The sequence below is a fragment of the Hyperolius riggenbachi genome, chromosome 3 (assembly GCF_040937935.1).
Source record: "Hyperolius riggenbachi isolate aHypRig1 chromosome 3, aHypRig1.pri, whole genome shotgun sequence".
In the NCBI taxonomy this organism is placed as follows: domain Eukaryota; kingdom Metazoa; phylum Chordata; class Amphibia; order Anura; family Hyperoliidae; genus Hyperolius; species Hyperolius riggenbachi.
The window spans coordinates 103,247,283-103,265,912 of NC_090648.1; the positions used below are offsets into that span (position 1 = coordinate 103,247,283).

The window sequence follows — 18,630 nt, forward strand, 5'->3', positions numbered from 1 at the left end:
CTTGACATGGTGCCTTCCCAGAGATTTCTGAGGACACAATTACATTGTTTGGGTTGTAATCAATAAGTGCCTGTAATTTAGCAAGTGGGGCTCTGCCCGAACCATTGCCAATATCTCTAAACCAAGACATCAGCATATTAGTTCATGATTAGGACCACAGTTTTATTTTACTGCTGCAGTTCTCTTTAGAGATTTACCTCCTAATCCTAGTTCAGATCGAGACAAGGTGGACAGTCCTGTTGTCCAAACACACTATGGCAGCAATATCAATTAAACAAATTACTTATTTTTTTCAACAGATAAGAGAAATGGAAATACACAAATGCATTTTTACCATTTGCATGTGTAAGCATAGATGCTTTCTGCATATTCTGCCATGTCTCTTCCATCTCTGACACTGGTGGCTTTCCCCATCATTCCTGATTCATGACTTCTTTTATCATCACTTTCTTTCTCTTTCATCTCATTTTTAGGCTAATGTCTCAACCTGGTTTGTCACAGTTCTAACATTTAAAGAGACTCGGAGACAATTGTATACTAAAGCTCTGATATTTACCCAGGGCTTACTCCCGCCCCATAAACACGTCTAAGTCCCACGCCGTCCTCCCGTCTGCCATTCAGCTGCAGTGAGCTCCGTTACCAGCCTCAGTGGCGTCAGTCCGGGTCTACTGCGCATGCGTGGGAGGTCTGCGCACGTGCAGTAGACCATGACTGGCATCGACTGAGGCTGATAACGGAGATCACCACAGCTGAATGGCACTGTGGAAGGACGGCTTGGGACTTAGATGTGTTTATGGGGTTGGAGAATTTCGTGATCGATTCCCGCATCAATTTTGGATCACAATGTCGGATAGTGGATGAAGCCCATGACAGCTGATCACACTGATTTGCTGGCAGGGGGAGGGAGGGAGGGGGGTGTAGAAAATAAATTAAAAAAAAAGTAAAATTTAATCAAAAATTAATAATATAAAAATGTATAAAAAAAACAAGCAACTGGGGAGCGATCAGACCCCACCAACAGAGAGCTCTGTTGGTGGGGAGAAAATTGGGGTGGGGGAAATCACTTGTGTGCGGAGTTGTGCGGCCCTGCAGCTAGGCCTTAAAGCTGCAGTGGCCAATTAGTAAAAAATGACCTGGTCACTAGGGGAGGTTTAACACCACGGTCCTGAAGTGGTTAAAGAAGCACTGTAACAACATATAATACAATTTAAAACACTACTCAGGAAATCCTTTTTTACATTAATTTTCCTGATGTCAGCATTAGAAACACTTCCTATATCTATATATTGCTGTGTATTGGTATGTAATCCCACCCTCTTTGCTAGTCTAGACTATGATGTCACATAGTCTTCTTCCCAAGAACACTTTGGAAGACAAGATGTTTCTGCTCATTCCAGAACACAACCCAAACATTCTGCAGTGATACACCTTGCCATCAGTAAAGATGCTGCCACCTATGATTAATGTAAGAATGTGCATCAGGGTGAGGAAAATTTTTTACAATGGGTAAACACCGACTTCAAAAAAATAAGCAATTTTATTCATTCTGGTATATCCACTACAGCTCTTTAAAACAGACAGTCTGACGGGACATTCAAGAAAATCGGCCTCCTATCACCTTTTTTCTCTTACAGTTCCCATACCTGCCTTTGACCTAAAGTAATATTTGGAATAATTACAGTTATACCTCAGGTCACAGCTGTTATCAGTAATGGCATGGTTACCTCGTGATCTGATTAGTCAGATGGAACTGTTTCTGAGAAATAAAGAAGTCGGCTGCTTACAATCAATGCAGCTGTCTCTCAGAAGCTTCTTCCTCAAACACAAATCTTCTGACAGTAGCAGATAGAGAACATAGTGTGATGTACCTTATTGTCAGCACTATTATGGGATCCAGTGGTTGGTACAAGTAAACAGGGATGCTCGGATGTGCCTCATCCACGAATTCGGAAATCCGCGTGGTTGCAAAAAAAAAATCCGCATTCGGCCCCGCCGCATGCGGATTTTCGTCCGCGTCCACGCAACCACACGGATTTTTTCCCGTGAATGGCGTAATCACGCGCGGATTCACGCCCGGAGGCGGATTTTCTTTTAACGTTAATAACAAAGCCCCCATACATGCTACAGTCCCCCAAATAGCATGGATTATCGAGGTGATAAGGGGCAACATAACTTCAACATAAAAAATTCCCCCCAAAAATTTTTTTCTAGAGAAAATGGATTTTAAAGTGAAATCAACACTTTAAATGGGGCTATTAATTGGTAATAAGTGGTTTTAAAAAGGGATATATGCGTTAAGCAGTCAAAGAGGTGAAGGCGAGTTCCAATGGCACTTGGCGGCGAAGGTACCGCTGGAGGAGGATGAGTGGCTGACGGCAAAAAGGCTCCAGAGAGGTTTTTGTAATTTTTTTTTTTTTTTTTTTGCAGCAATTAGCAATGACATCGCAGCAGAGTTGTCAGTGGACACGGGCAGTGTGAACGCAGAGTGCAGTGGTGGTAGCGACTGAGTCAGGAGAAGGACTATGCGGGCGGTCAGTTCAGCAGCACAGAAGGACCACGGCAACATACTGGTGGTAGTAGTAGTAGCACAGCGTCATAGTGCTGGCCAAAAAATTAAATGCACCCGGTGACCCGGGCAGTGTGAACGCAGAGTGTAGTAGCGACTGAGTCAGGAGGACAAAGCGGGCGGTCAGTTCAGCAGCAGCAGCACAGTAGTAGTAGCACAGCGTCATAGTGCTGGCCAAAAAATTAAATGCACCCGGCGACCCGGGCAGTGTGAACGCAGAGTGTAGTAGCGACTGAGTCAGGAGGACAAAGCGGGCGGTCAGTTCAGCAGCAGCAGCACAGTAGTAGTAGCACAGCGTCATAGTGCTGGCCAAAAAATTAAATGCACCCGGCGACCCGGGCAGTGTGAACGCAGAGTGTAGTAGCGACTGAGTCAGGAGGACAAAACGGGCGGTCAGTTCAGCAGCAGCAGCACAGTAGTAGTAGCACAGCGTCATAGTGCTGGCCAAAAAATTAAATGCACCCGGTGACCCGGGCAGTGTGAACGCAGAGTGTAGTAGCGACTGAGTCAGGAGGACAAAGCGGGCGGTCAGTTCAGCAGCAGCAGCACAGTAGAAGTAGCACAGCGTCATAGTGCTGGCCAAAAAATTAAATGCACCCGGCGACCCGGGCAGTGTGAACGCAGAGTGTAGTAGCGACTGAGTCAGGAGGACAAAGCGGGCGGTCAGTTCAGCAGCTCAGAAGGAGGACCATGGCAACTTACTGGTAGTAGTACCATAACACCAAAAAATTAACCAAGGTAGGCACTAGGCAGGTAGTAAATGTCTTTATAAAGGCAGGCATAGTTAACAACAGCACATGCAGCAGCCACTTCATGTCCCCCTGTGTCCGACAATAGGGGCCAGGAACTCACCTTCCACCCAAGCCTGGTTGATTTTCAGGAAGGTGAGTTTGTCCACAGAGGCGTGGGAGAGCCGAGAGCGCTTCTCTGTGACCACGCCACCGGCCGCACTAAAGCATCTCTCTGAGAGGACACTGGAAGGAGGGCAGGATAGGAGTTCCAGGGCGTACTGGGAAAGCTCGCTCCAGATGTCCAGTCTCTTGACCCAGTACTCCAAGGGGTCCACGGGGCTGTCGGTGTCATTGAGCCCGCTGGATGACCCCATATAGTCAGACACCATGGTGGTCAGTCGTTGCTTGTGCTGGTTGGTGGTGGATGCTGTGGCGGGCACCTCTGTTCTGGGCTGCTGCACTGCATACAGGCTCTTGCTTAGGCTCTTCAGGTCTCCGGGGCGCCAGTTGCTGCTGCTGCTGCTGGTGGTTGTTGTTGTGCTGCTAGTGGCAATGGCAGGCACCTCTTGCTGGCTTGGCAGAGCAGTTACAGTGGGGGTGGAATGCTGGGGGAATGCTTCCAGTAGTCTGCGCACAAGGGCCTCCTTCAACTCCCTTGTGCGTTGCTCGGTGGTGGATGGCGTCATTAAGTCTCCCAGCTTCCCCTTCAGACGGGGATCAAGCATCAAGGTAATCCAGATGTCCTCCCTTGAACGCATCTGGATCACCCGGGGGTCCCTGCGAAGGCAGCGCAACATGTGCACAGCCATGGGAAACAAGTGGGCCCTGCCAGCAAGATCGTCCTCGCCATTGTCCCATAACGCATGCCTGTCCTCTTCCTGTGCCATGTCGTTGTCCTCCTCAAACCGCCATCCACGTACAACGCCTGCTGCACTCTGCTCCTCCTCCTCCTCCTCATTCAGGTTAGGGACCTCCAACTCTTCCACTACCTGCTGTGAGCCCTCCTCTGAGCTGGACTGTGCTGCCATCTGCTCCTGTTCTTCCAACTGCCTCAGGGCTTCATCCCCACGCTCAATTAAATTGTCCATTGCCTGCTCCAGTAGACAAACCAAGGGCACCCACTGGCACACAGAGGCCCGCTCCTCACTGACCATCTTGGTTGCCTCCAGGAAGGGACTCAGCACCAGGCATACTTGCTGCATCAGTGTCCACTGAGTGGCAGTAATCATGGGGACTTGCTGGTTGCTGGGGACACTTGGGTCTAGCATGTAGGCCCTAAGAGCCAGCCTGTGCTGACACAGCCGCTCCAACATGGCCAGAGTCGAATTCCAGCGAACTGGCATGTCGATGATCATCCGGTGTTGTGGCCTTCCATACTGCTGCTGTAAGGTGGACAAGAGTGCAGAGGCAGTGGCTGACAGGCGGAAAAAGCGTACCACCGCCCGGGCATCCTGCAGCAGCTCGCTCATCCCCTGGTAGGTGCGCAAGAAGCGCTGCACCACAAGATTGAGCACGTGGGCCAAGCAGGGGATGTGCTGGAGGTTTCCCTGCTGCACTGCTGCCACCAGGTTGGCCCCGTTATCGGCTGCCACATACCCCACTTCCAGGCCTCTGGGGGTCAGCCACCTCCGCTCCTGCTTCCTGAGGGCGGCCAGGACGTTGGTGGCCGTAAGCCTCTCCTTCCCCAGGGTCACCAATTTTAAAAGGGCTTGGCAGTGCCGAGGCTTGGCGCTGCTGCTGCCGAGGCGGGCTTGCTTTCCGGGTGCTGAGGGAGTGTCGTGACAGGACCCTTCTGCATCCCCCCTGATCCCGCGTGGTGGCACCACTAGCTGGGCTGATGCGCTCTTGTCCTCCCTCCCTTCCATCAGTGTCACCCAGTGGGCCGTAAAGGACAGGTAGCGACCTGTCCCAAATCTGCTACTCCACGAGTCCATGGTCACGTGGACCCGCTTGCCCACAGAGTAGTCCAGGGAACGGGCCACGTTTTCCACCGCAAACTTGTGGAGTGCTGGGATCGCGCTCCTGCTGAAATAGTGGCGACTGGGGACTTGCCACTCGGGGATGCCAAATTGGAGCAGCGTCCGCATGGCGCTCCCCTCCTGCACCAGGGAGTAGGGAAGCAGCTGTGATGCCATGGCCCGGGCCAGCAAGCCATTTAGTTTGCGGATCCGCCTGTGGCTTGGAGGCAGAGGCTTGGTCAGACCCTGAAAGGTGTCGCTCAGCAGGGTCTGACGACGCTGGGATGCAGGGGAGGCAGAGGAGAGAGACGAACACTGGCTGCCAGCCTCAATGTCTGTGTCCTGAGCAGCCGAGGTGGAAGAGCGCTTGCGTGCTACTACTGCTGCTGCTGTGGGGGATTCACGACCCTGAGGGAGGGAGGATGCTGCTGCGCTGGTGGGCCTTCTGCTCTCAGGAACCCCTGCCAGCAGTGCCTGCTTCCTCTTAAAGTCTGCATACTCGCGGCAGTGGCGGCTTCTCAGGTGGCCCTGGAGGGATGAGGTACCCATCTTGCTCAGACTTTTCCCACGGCTCAATCTTTTGCTGCATAACCTGCACACTGCATACCTTTTGTCATCAGTACATTCCTCAAAGCAATCCCACACTGGTGACTTTAATTTACTGCGGCCCCCACTAGCAGAGGGTGCAGCGGAGCAATGTGTGGTAGTAGTTGCCGGGGGTTGCATGGTGGTGGTGCCGGCTGAAGCAGTGTCCTGTCTACTTCCTCCACGCCCACTGCTGCCGATGCCCCTGCCCCTGCCTGACATATGGCGATATCCTTGCCTAGGCCGAGGTGACTCGTCATCCTGCTCTGACCATTCTTCCACGGACTCAGCAGGCTGCACATAGTTAGGGTCCACAACGTCATCATCAGCAGCATCATCATAATCCAGCTCTTCCTCTGACTCCCCCGCCTCCTCTTCTGTCCCTACATCCCCAGACACAGACCCCTCTTCTTCATCACCAGAACTCAACAACGCTTGTGATTGTGGCCCGATCTCAATCTCTGCCACATCAGTCCCCAGTAAGTCCTGTGCTTCTTGCATCAGCAGGTTCCCAGATGCCGGACTGAGGGACAGAACGCTGTCATCCTGGGAGGGCTGCTGACCAGTGGGTGCTGGGGTGGATGTCACAACAAGCGTGGGATGTTGGCTGCTGCTGCTACTGCTTGGAGTGGTGCTCACAGTAGAGGTCTGGGAGGAAGTCATGATGTCCATGAGTACGTCAGGTTCCATTTGCTCAACCACCACACGGGGACCAGAAACTTTAAAATATTTGGACAATGGCGTCCGCTGACTCAGCCCAGGCTTTGCTGCCCCCTTTTCTGCTGCATCACGACCACGTACAGCTGGGCGTCCTCTCCCTGGACGTGGAGCAGTCCCAGAAGTGGCTGAGGCAATTGAACTCCCTTTCCTCTCACCCCGCGAAACCCTGCCAGACATGTTGCTAGTAATGAATCACTGGATGCAGTGGGCACAGTACAAGGTCACTGAAGGATGCAGTGGGCACAGCACAAGGTCACTGAAGGATGCAGTGGCCACAGTACAAGGTCACTGAAGGATGCAGTGGGCACAGTACAAGGTCACTGAAGGATGCAGTGGCCACAGTACAAGGTCACTGAAGGATGCAGTGGGCACAGCAGTGGGCACTGGATATACAACTAGGTCACTGAAGGATGCAGTGGCCACAGTACAAGGTCACTGAAGGATGCAGTGGGCACAGCAGTGGGCACTGGATATACAACTAGGTCACTGAAGGATGCAGTGGCCACAGTACAAGGTCACTGAAGGATGCAGTGGGCACAGCAGTGGGCACTGGATATACAACTAGGTCACTGAAGGATGCAGTGGGCACACAAGGATGTCACACTGTGTAATGAGATGCTCATATGCCAGCGAGCGAGCGAGCAGTGGGCACTGGGCACGGCACAAGGTCACTGACAGAATGAATGAACAGCGCTGGCAGAGAGTGGCGGCGCCGGCGGTGTGACTGGCTGCCTGCAAATAGTACAAGTGTATAACTGTCACTGGAATATACAAGTGAACACTGCAGCTGCACTAACCTGCCTGCCTGCACTCTACACACAGATAATCCCCACTCCCACTACACTGCAGCACTGAACCTGCCTGCACAGCACTACACACAGTTAAATAATCACTAGACTCCCACACTCCCACTACACTACACTGACTACAACTAACTACAGCAATCACTCACTGACTAGCTAACTGTGTACAGTATAAGAGCAGTGTTAGCAAAAAAAAACGCTTTGTTTTTAACACAATAAATGCACTTGCTCAAACAACAATGGCCTGGAGATAATCCTCTCAGCACCACAGTCTAGCAAGGACAGAGCTTTTGCATCATGGCCGCCGCTTTATATTCAGGAGGGGAGGGCATAGCTCCCCTCCTGTGATTGGTTGCTAGGGCCTGGCTGGGGCACTCTGATTGGCCTGCAATGTGTCACTTCCGCATAGTTTGACGCATTTCCGCAAACCACGACTTCAGCCCCGGGTTTCACGAGCGTGAATGTGGATTTCTGTCCGCATTCACGCGAAGCCGAAGTAGATTTTCGTGGTTGAAAATCTATTCACGGATTTTCGTGTCCGAGGCGGAATGCGTCAAAATGGTCGTGAATCCACGCGTAAGCGTGATCACGACCTGGCGGTGAGCACCACTGCAAGTAAACTATATTAACTATTTTGAGACCTTTTAAGAAGACAAAATGTAGTACTTACATGTTATGTGTAGCTAGTGTACTGAGGCCAAGGGGGAAATCTAACTGCATTTCAACTTAAAAAAAAAACAAAAAACTTTTCTTATGACTCAATATATATTCACTTGTGTAGTGAAAATCAAATAGTGAATTTTAGCTTTTCTATCTCCTAGGTGGACAAGATGAAAAACTGCACAAGTAGTCCTGTAAAACAGTTCAGTATTTTGGCATTTACCACCTCTCCAAATGGACAAATTTTGCTTTTCATTGTGGTGTTACTGATTTATTTGTTCACAGTGCTGGGGAATGCAACAATTATCACCCTCATCTGTCTGGTTTCCCAGCTGCACACACCAATGTACTTCTTCTTGTGTAATCTGTCTTCTTCAGATATTGCCTATGTCTCTGTTACTTTTCCAAAGCTAATGTCCATTTTCTTGACACAAGACCACAGCATTACGTTCTATGGCTGCATTGCTCAGCTACATTTCTTTCTAATATGCGGAATGACGGGTGTATTTTTACTCACTTGCATGGCGTATGACCGCTATGTAGCAATATGTAAGCCACTGCAGTATTCATTGATCATGAACAAAGGTGCGTGTATTACATTGGCTGCCTTTTCCTGGCTTACAAGCATTTCGAATGCATTACTGCAGGCTATGATTGCTTCATTGCTACCATTCTGCTATTCAAATGAAATTGACCACTTTTTCTGTGACCTAAAAACACTTAATAAACTTTCTTCAAGTGATTCTACCATTCGGGACCTTTTGACAATTGTGGAAAGTGTATTATTTGGATGTGTTCCTTTCTTTCTTATAATTATCTCATATGTGTATATCATTTTAACAATACTGAAGATCCGGTCTTCTCATGGGCGCCATAAAGCTTTCTCCAGTTGTACCTCCCACCTCATCACTGTATTATTATTCTATGGGCCAATCATTTTCTTATACATAAAACCAGAGTATAACAGCTCTAGTGAAAATGATAAGCTACTCTCAATATGTTATATAGCCATAGTGCCGCTGTTAAATCCATTGGTCTACAGCCTGAGAAATAAGGATGTGTTGGCAGCAGCTTCTAAAATAAAATTAAAGATTTACGTAAAGCAGGTGTAGAAAAGATAAATTAAAAAAATTAGGTAACCATTTCGCATACAGACCTTGTTTTTTCTTATGGACCAGAGCAGTTTTGACATTTTAGCTATGTCCGTATTTAATCAACAATAACTTTATCCCTACTTATGAGACCTAAATTTTATACATATATATATATATATATATATATATATATATATATATATACATATATATATATATATATATATATATATATATATATATATATATATATATATATATATATACAGTGGGATGTGAAAGTTTGGGCAACTTTGTTAACTGTCATGATTTTCTTGTATAAATCGTTGGATGTTACAATAAAAAAATGTCAGTTAAATATATCATACTAGCCGACCCGCGGCATAGCATACGCCGCATAAGAGGGTAGAGGGCAGGAAGGGAGTATTGGGCACAGCGGCGGGGAGGGGGGTTGGACCCCCCCTCACCTGGGTCCCCAATGTGCACTCCCCCTCCAGCTTAAGCTCAGCAGGAACCCCCCCCCTGACCTGGGTCCCCCATGTGCACTCCCCCTCCAGCTTAAGCTCAGCAGGAACCCCCCCCCCCCGACCTGGGTCCCCCATGTGCACTCCCCCTCCAGCTTAAGCTCAGCAGGAACCCCCCCCCCCTGACCTGGGTCCCCCATGTGCACTCTCCCTCCAGCTTAAGCTCAGCAGGAAACCCCCCCCCCCCCCCCGACCTGGGTCCCCCATGATCGCTCCCCCTCCTGCTTAAGCACAGTGGCAGCCGCCACTATTAGTAAGAGGCAGCGGGCGGGAATGACTCACCTCTTCCGTGTTCCATTGTGCGTTCCACTGTCGTCACTTCCTGCAATGCCGCACACTGTATTGGTGTAATTTGCCTTTTTAAAACAGAAGTAAATCTGCAATAATTCAGCTATAAGTGAACATTTGTGATTACCCACAATGCACCGCTACTAAATAAGCAAATTATTCCTTTTCACCCTTGGTAAGTGAAGCAAGCCTATAGCTTTAAGTTTTATACAGTCATATCAAACCCACATGTGACAGCCTATTTCAGGCATTTGGTCCTCATCAGTACATAGCAGAATTGATAAGGCTGTATGAGATAGGGCTTGGACCAGTACAACAGAGTACCCAAGCAGCTCAGGGTGACCCAAACTACTAAGAATGTATAGGAGGATAAAAGAGACCAAAAAGCCCTCCTACTATAAAAAGCAAAGCTTGGTTTAATTTTCCTTCTTAAAACAGAAGCAAATCTGCAATAATTCAGCTATAAGTGAACATTTGTGGTTACCCACAATGCACTGCTACTAAATATGCAAATAATTCCTTTTCACCTTAGTGAGCCAAGCAAGCATCCAGAACCACTGGGGTATAGCAAGCCTATAGCTTTAAATCTTACACAGCCACATCAAACCCACATATGACAGCCTGTTTCAGACTTTTGGTCCTCATCTGTACATGGCAAGGATTGATGTGGCTGTATGAGATAGGGCTTGGACAAGTACAACAGAGTAACCAAGCAGCTCAGGGTGACCCAAACCACACGGAATGTATAGGGGGATAAAAGGGACCAAAAAGTCCTTCTACTAAAAAAATCAAAGCTTGGTGTAATTTGCCTTCTTAAAACAGAAGAAAATCTGCAATAATTCAGCTATAAGTGAACAATTGTGATTACCCACAATGCACCTCTACTAAATATGCAAAGTATTCCTTTCCACCCTTGGTAAGTCAAGCAAGCCTATAGCTTTAAGTTTTACACAGTCATATCAAAACCACATGTGACAGCCTATTTCAGCCATTTGGCCCTCATCAGTACATAGCAGGGATTGATAAGGCTGTATGAGATAGAGCTTGGACCAGTACAGAGTAACCAAGCAGTTCAGGGTGACCCAAACTACTAAGACTGTATATGAGGATAAAAGAGACCAAAAAGCCCTCCTACTATAAAAAGCAAAGCTTAGTGTAATTTTCCTTCTTAAAACAGAAGCAAATCTGCAATAATTCAGCTATAAGTGAACATTTGTGGTTACCCACAATGCACTGCTACTGAATATGCAAATTATCTCTCTTTGCCCTTGGTTTGATATGACACTACTTCTTCTACTTGCTTGGACCATCCCCTTCTTCTTGCTTGAACCGGCCCTGGGGGCAGGGCGCTACTTCTTCTTCTTGCTTGAAGGTTGAGGCACTTACTCTATTATATATATAGATAGGAGACACACACAGTGATATTTGAGAAGTGAGATGAAGTTTATTGGATTTACAGAAATTGTGCAATAATTATTTAAACAAAAATTAGACAGGTGCATAAATTTGTGTAGTACTGTGTCCTCCTCTGTTCCCCTTTGTATATTCCTATGTACTCCTTTGCCCCCTTGTGGTGTCCTTCCCTGTTACTCTTTGTGTAATCTTGTGTCCTCATTTGTGACCTGTGTCCACCTCCCCTCCTTTGCTCCCCCCATGCAGAGTAATTAGCAGTGGAAGCTGCACCTGTATCTCACCTGTTCCATGGGCACCTGCAGCAATCAGCAACGTCTCTTTTCCCTCACTGTTTCCATAGTGTCGGTCACATGTAATGACGTGATCAGGAAAAAAGCTGGCGCTAGGGAAACAGTGAGGGAGAGGATATGTCACTGACCACCGCAGGTACCCACGGAACAGTTAAGATATGCAATCGGCTTCCTCTACTAATTACTCTGCAAGGAGAGAGCACAGGAGGGGAGGAGAAGACACAGGTGAACAAATGAAGACACCGGACTACACAAAGGGGAGATGCGCTGCGGCTTCTGCTGCTAATACTCTGCATTCTGCATGGGGACACAGTACAGGGAGTCCATGACATTGCGGTGGGTTGGTGGCCGTAGGTTTCAGCGGGCGTTCGTAAATCGTGTACTCCCTATATTCGGTCCACAAGATGCAGTGACTTTTTCTGCCCACTTTTGGGGGAGAAAAAGTGTGTATAACTATCCAAAAATATGGTACTTAAGATAAACACACTCAAAAATACACACGTAACCTTAACTCACACAATGATATACACAAACAGGGTAGCTTACTGAGTGCACTCCAAGTTGACACTGTTCTCCTTATTGGGCTATGCTCTTTGGACCCTACATTTACAAATGTCAGTTTAATTATGTTCATGTCAACATTGGGACTACCTTGAAAGTAGGGGTGGTAAAGGTCTCCATGGCCATCCCCCCTCCAAAAAAAGTTTCATTTATGTGAAGCAAGGGCATCTTTCCCACCTCTGTTATCTCCAAGAAAGAGGTTGGGAAGTAGTTTAATAGAGTAAATGTTTGGTGCAACTTAAAAGCACAATAAATATTAGTATCCATGGATATTTGGCCAATCCAAAAGAGAATAAGATTAGGGGTGCATTAAAGGTAAGATTTAAAGGCACACAAAAGTTACAATTTAAAAAAGCAGCAACTTAAAAAATCTCTTAATAAAAAAGAACTAAAGACAGCAACAAATGTTTTTTACCAAAGGCAATTCAAATTAGTACAAGGGCCCTAATCATTGAAATCTACTGGGGTCTCTGCAAAGTCTGGATCTGTAATCTTGTGTCTTGATCAGGAAGTGGCCACCTTCATCCTCTTTAGATTTTGCAAATCAACTCCTAAAGAATACCTTAGCGCAAAACCAATTTAAAAAAGGGGAGCAGGAATGTGGCTCTTCTCATGCCAACCGCTCCCCCATTCTCTCCCCCCATCCAATACCAGGTAACGATCCTCCAAACTTACTTCCTGGTCGGGGTGGTTGCAGCTGACTGCACAGGCACTGTCCAGCAACACACGTCCCTGATCGCACGTCCACGGTTTAGAGCACTCTGTGCAGGTGCCCTACATAGTTGTAACATAGTGTGCATGTGCAGAGTGCTCCCTGCCATGGGCGTGCAATCAAGGATTAGAGATGTAGCGAACGGTTCGCTGGCGAACGGTTCCAGGCGAACTTTTGCGGAAGTTCGATCCGCCCCATAATGCACTATGAGGGTCAACTTTGACCCTCTGCATCACAGTCAGCAGGCACATTGTAGCCATTCAGGCTACACTAAGCCCTGGAGCCCCACCCCCCCTTATGTAAGGCAGGGTCCGGCGGCCATTAGCCTCACTCGTGTGCCTGCTAGAGAGAGGAAAGGGACAGCTGCTGTAGAATTTTTCTCCTAGGGACAGATTAGTTAGGTTCTAGGCTGCTTTGCTTGCTCCTGACTGATTATTATTGCTTTTAAAGCACCCAGCAACAGCTCTTTTCAGAGCTCATCCTGTACATATTTTTTTTTCTGTGTGTCAAACTGACACTTTTGTTGCATGCATAGCCTTTCTAATTGATATTGTGTGTGCCACTGCCAGCAGCCCAGCACATTCAGTGACTACCTGTGTGTGTGACAGGGAGCTGCACATTGTACTACCCAGTACTGCATATACCCTAGTACCTGTTGTGTTTACTTAACCCACCTCATCACTGCATATACCTAGCTTTGTGTTGAGTGAACCCAGCTCACTGCATCTAACTACCCACTACCTGTTGTGTTTACTTAACCCACCTCATCACTGCATATACCTAGCGTTGTGTTGAGTGAACCCAGCTCACTGCATCTAAATACTAGAGTTGGGCCGAACGGTTCACCTGCGAACGGTTCCATGCGAACTTCAGTGGTTCGCGTCCGTGTCCCGCAGGCGAAGTTTTGCGGAAGTTCGGTTCGCCCCATAATGCACCATGAGGGTCAACTTTGACCCTCTACATCACAGTCAGCAGGCCCAGTGTAGCCAATTAGCCCCTGGAGCCACTCCCCCCCTAATAAAAGGCAGGCAGCGGCGGCCATTACGCTCACTCGTGTGCCTGCGTTAGTGAGAGTAGGGCGAGCTGCTGCAGACTAACTCTCATAGGGAAAGATTAGTTAGGCTTAGCTTGTTCCTGGCTGCATACCTGTTCTGTTCAGTGAGCCCACCATACCTGTTCTGTTCAGTGAGCCCACTGGATACCTGCATACCTGTTCAGTGAACCTGCCACTGCATACCTGTTCTGTGAACCCACCACTGCATACCTGTTCAGTGAACCCACCACTGCATACCTGTTCAGTGAACCTGCCACTGCATACCTGTTCTGTGAACCCACCACTGCATACCTGTACTGTGAACCCACCACTGCATACCTGTTCAGTGAACCCACCACTGCATACCTGTTCAGTGAACCTGCCACTGCATACCTGTTCTGTGAACCCACCACTGCATACCTGTACTGTGAACCCACCACTGCATACCTGTTCAGTGAACCCACCACTGCATACCTGTTCAGTGAACCCACCACTGCATACCTGTTCAGTGAACCCACCACTGCATACCTGTTCTGTGAACCCACCACTGCATACCTGTACTGTGAACCCACCACTGCATACCTGTTCAGTGAACCCACCACTGCATACCTGTTCAGTGAACCTGCCACTGCATACCTGTTCTGTGAACCCACCACTGCATACCTGTACTGTGAACCCACCACTGCATACCTGTTCAGTGAACCCACCACTGCATACCTGTTCAGTGAATCCACCACTGCATACCTGTTCAGTGAACCTGCCACTGCATACCTGTTCTGTGAACCCACCACTGCATACCTGTACTGTGAACCCAGCACTGCATACCTGTTCAGTGAACCCACCACTGCATACCTGTTCAGTGAACCCACCACTGCATACCTGTTCAGTGAACCTGCCACTGCATACCTGTTCTGTGAACCCACCACTGCATACCTGTTCAGTGAACCCACCACTGCATACCTGTTCAGTGAACCCACCACTGCATACCTGTTCAGTGAACCCACCACTGCATACCTGTTCAGTGAACCTGCCACTGCATACCTGTACTGTTTAGTGAACCCGCCACTGCATACCTGTTCTGTTCAGTGAACCCGCCACTGTATTCCTGTTCAGTGAACCCCCCACTGCATACCTATTCTGTTCAGTGAACCCGCCACTGTATACCTGTTCAGTGAACCTGCCACTGCATACCTGTTCTGTGAACCCGCCACTGTATACCTGTTCTGTTCAGTGAACCCGCCACTGTATACCTGTTCTGTTCAGTGAACCTGCCACTGTATACCTGTTCTGTCCAAAACCTGCACTCTCGCCATGGTGCGCACCAGTCCAGCACGGCCGTCACTACACAAACAGCTGTTTGCGGTGCGTTACACGGTGAGTTTGGTGTGTCAGTGTGAAGCAGTACCTTAATTACACTACCTGATTGATGTATACATATGCAAGATGTTTTAAAGCACTTTAGGCCTGTCATTTAGCATTCAATGTGATTTCTGCCCTTAAAACGCTGCTTTGCGTCAAATCCAGATTTTTCCCGGGGACTTTTGGCGTGTATCCCACTCCGCCATGCCCCCCTCCAGGTGTTAGACCCCTTGAAACATCTTTTCCATCACTTTTGTGGCCAGCATAATTTTTTTTAGCTTGTTCCTGGCTGCATACCTGTTCTGTTCAGTGAGCCCACCATACCTGTTCTGTTCAGTGAGCCCACTGGATACCTGCATACCTGTTCAGTGAACCTGCCACTGCATACCTGTTCTGTGAACCCACCACTGCATACCTGTTCAGTGAACCCACCACTGCATACCTGTTCAGTGAACCCACCACTGCATACCTGTTCAGTGAACCTGCCACTGCATACCTGTTCTGTGAACCCACCACTGCATACCTGTTCAGTGAACCCACCACTGCATACCTGTTCAGTGAACCCACCACTGCATACCTGTTCAGTGAACCTGCCACTGCATACCTGTTCTGTGAACCCACCACTGCATACCTGTTCAGTGAACCCACCACTGCATACCTGTTCAGTGAACCCACCACTGCATACCTGTTCAGTGAACCCACCACTGCATACCTGTTCAGTGAACCTGCCACTGCATACCTGTTCTGTTCAGTGAACCCGCCACTGTATTCCTGTTCAGTGAACCCCCCACTGCATACCTATTCTGTTCAGTGAACCCGCCACTGTATACCTGTTCAGTGAACCTGCCACTGCATACCTGTTCTGTGAACCCGCCACTGTATACCTGTTCTGTTCAGTGAACCCGCCACTGTATACCTGTTCTGTTCAGTGAACCTGCCACTGTATACCTGTTCTGTCCAAAACCTGCACTCTCGCCATGGTGCGCACCAGTCCAGCACGGCCGTCACTACACAAACAGCTGTTTGCGGTGCGTTACACGGTGAGTTTGGTGTGTCAGTGTGAAGCAGTACCTTAATTACACTACCTGATTGATGTATACATATGCAAGATGTTTTAAAGCACTTTAGGCCTGTCATTTAGCATTCAATGTGATTTCTGCCCTTAAAACGCTGCTTTGCGTCAAATCCAGATTTTTCCCGGGGACTTTTGGCGTGTATCCCACTCCACCATGCCCCCCTCCAGGTGTTAGACCCCTTGAAACATCTTTTCCATCACTTTTGTGGCCAGCATAATTTTTTTTATTTTTTAAAGTTCGCATCCCCATTGAAGTCTATTGCGGTTCGCGAACTTTAACGCGAACCGAACCTTCCTCGGAAGTTCGCGAACCCGGTTCGCAAACCTAAAATCGGAGGTCCGGCCCTACTCTACTAAATACCTGTTGTGTTGAGTGAGAACCCACCTCACTGCATCTTAAGTACCTTTACTGTTCAGTGAACCCAGCTCATTGCATCTAACTACCTGTTGTGTTGAGTGAGAACCCACCTGGCCACCTCACTGCATCTAACTACCTGTTGTGTTGAGTGAGAACCCACCTGGCCACCTCACTGCATCTAACTATCTGTTGTGTTGAGTGAGAACCCATCTCACTGCATCTTAAGTACCTTTACTGTTCAGTGAACCCAGCTCACTGCATCTAACTACCTGTTGTGTTGAGTGAGAACCCACCTGGCCACCTCACTGCATCTAACTACCTGTTGTGTTGAGTGAGAACCCACCTCACTGCATCTTAAGTACCTTTACTGTTCAGTGAACCCAGCTCACTGCATCTAACTACCTGCTGTGTTCAGTGAACCCAGCTCACTGCATCTAACTACCTGTTGTGTTGAGTGAGAACCCACCTCACTGCATATAGCTAGCATACCCCAGAGATGGACAAAATGGACAAACCAGGTAGAGGAAGAGGTAGAGGCAGACCCAGAGGAAGGCCACCAGGCACCGGCAGGTCTGTGGCTGTGCGAGGTGGTGTTGCTGTGATTTCGTGCGGACCTGCCCCAAAATACAGTGCTCAGAAGAAGGCACGTGCCATCACTTCCCAAAATCGTGAGGAGGTGCTTGATTATTTAACACAGAACACCTCATCTCCCGCAGCCATCAGCTCTACAACAAGCACCACATCCGCTGCATTTGACACTTCGCAGGAGTTATTTGGTGGTGGTGGTGAAACCACTGATTCCCAGCCACTACTGCAACAACAACAAGAAGGCGCAGGTACACCACCTCATACGTCTGAGTTAGGTGGCGATAGTATGGACGTAACGTGTGTGGATGGGGATGATGGTGGACCACCTGAAGTTGGTGCACTTGAGGAGGTGTCTGAGGAAAGCGCAGCTGGCCAGGAGGATTATGATGACGATTATACGGATACCACATATGTTCCCGGTAGAGGAGATGACCAGGGGGACAGTTCAGAGGAGGAGTCAGAGAGGAGTAGGAGGAGACGACTCCATGATAGAAGCAGAGGGAGCTCGTCCTCACAAACAGCTGGGGGCAGTGTACTGCGCCATGTATCACTAGCTATGGCCAGCCAGCCTACATGCCCTTCAGCGTCAGCTGCTGATGCCACCGTAGCGCCATCACCCCAGGGGGGTTCAGCGGTTTGGAAATTTTTTCACGTGTGTGTCTCAGATCGGAGCAAAGCCATCTGTTGTCTCTGCCAGCAAAAATTGAGCCGTGGTAAGGCCAACTCTCACGTAGGGACAAGTGCCTTACGAAGGCACCTGGAGAGAAGGCACAAACAGCTATGGCAAGAACACCTGAGGAAAAGCAGCACCCCTCAAAAGACAAACCACCCTCCTTCTCCTCTTCCTCCTTCAGGTGCATCGTCTTCATCCACTTTCTCCCTTGCACCTTCACAGCCACCCTCCTCCACACCACCTCTTCCCTTCAGTGGTTCCTTCTCCTCTGCCCACAGCAGTACCCAGCTGTCCGTGAAGGAAGTATTTGAGCGTAAGAAGCAAATGTCTGCCAGTCACCCTCTTGCCCGGCGTCTGACAGCTGGCGTGGCGGAACTATTAGCTCGCCAGCTGTTACCATACAAGCTGGTGGAGTCGGAGGCTTTCCGTAAGTTTGTGGCCATTGGTAAACCACAGTGGAAGATACCAGGCCGCAATTATTTTTCACAAAAGGCCATACCCAAACTGTACCATGCAGTTGAGAGGCAAGTGGTGTCATCTCTGGCACACAGCGTTGGGTCAAGTGTCCACCTGACCACGGATGCCTGGTCTGCCAAGCACGGGCAGGGCCACTACATTACATACACAGCCCATTGGGTC

At 48.7% G+C, this 18,630-nt stretch overlaps 1 protein-coding gene across 1 annotated transcript; it reads left to right on the forward strand.

Annotated features, from left to right (window-relative positions):
- Positions 1 to 8,193: 8,193 nt before the first annotated feature.
- Positions 8,194 to 9,135, forward strand: LOC137562199 (olfactory receptor 1E16-like). Its single transcript, XM_068273531.1, has one exon. The coding sequence runs from the start codon at positions 8,194 to 8,196 to the stop codon at positions 9,133 to 9,135; it is 942 nt and encodes a 313-aa protein (XP_068129632.1).
- Positions 9,136 to 18,630: the final 9,495 nt, after the last annotated feature.

What these genes read in the sequence shown, in the direction of transcription:
- LOC137562199 (XM_068273531.1), top strand. Translation starts at nt 8,194, where the DNA reads ATGAAAAACTGCACAAGTAGTCCTGTAAAACAGTTCAGTATTTTGGCA.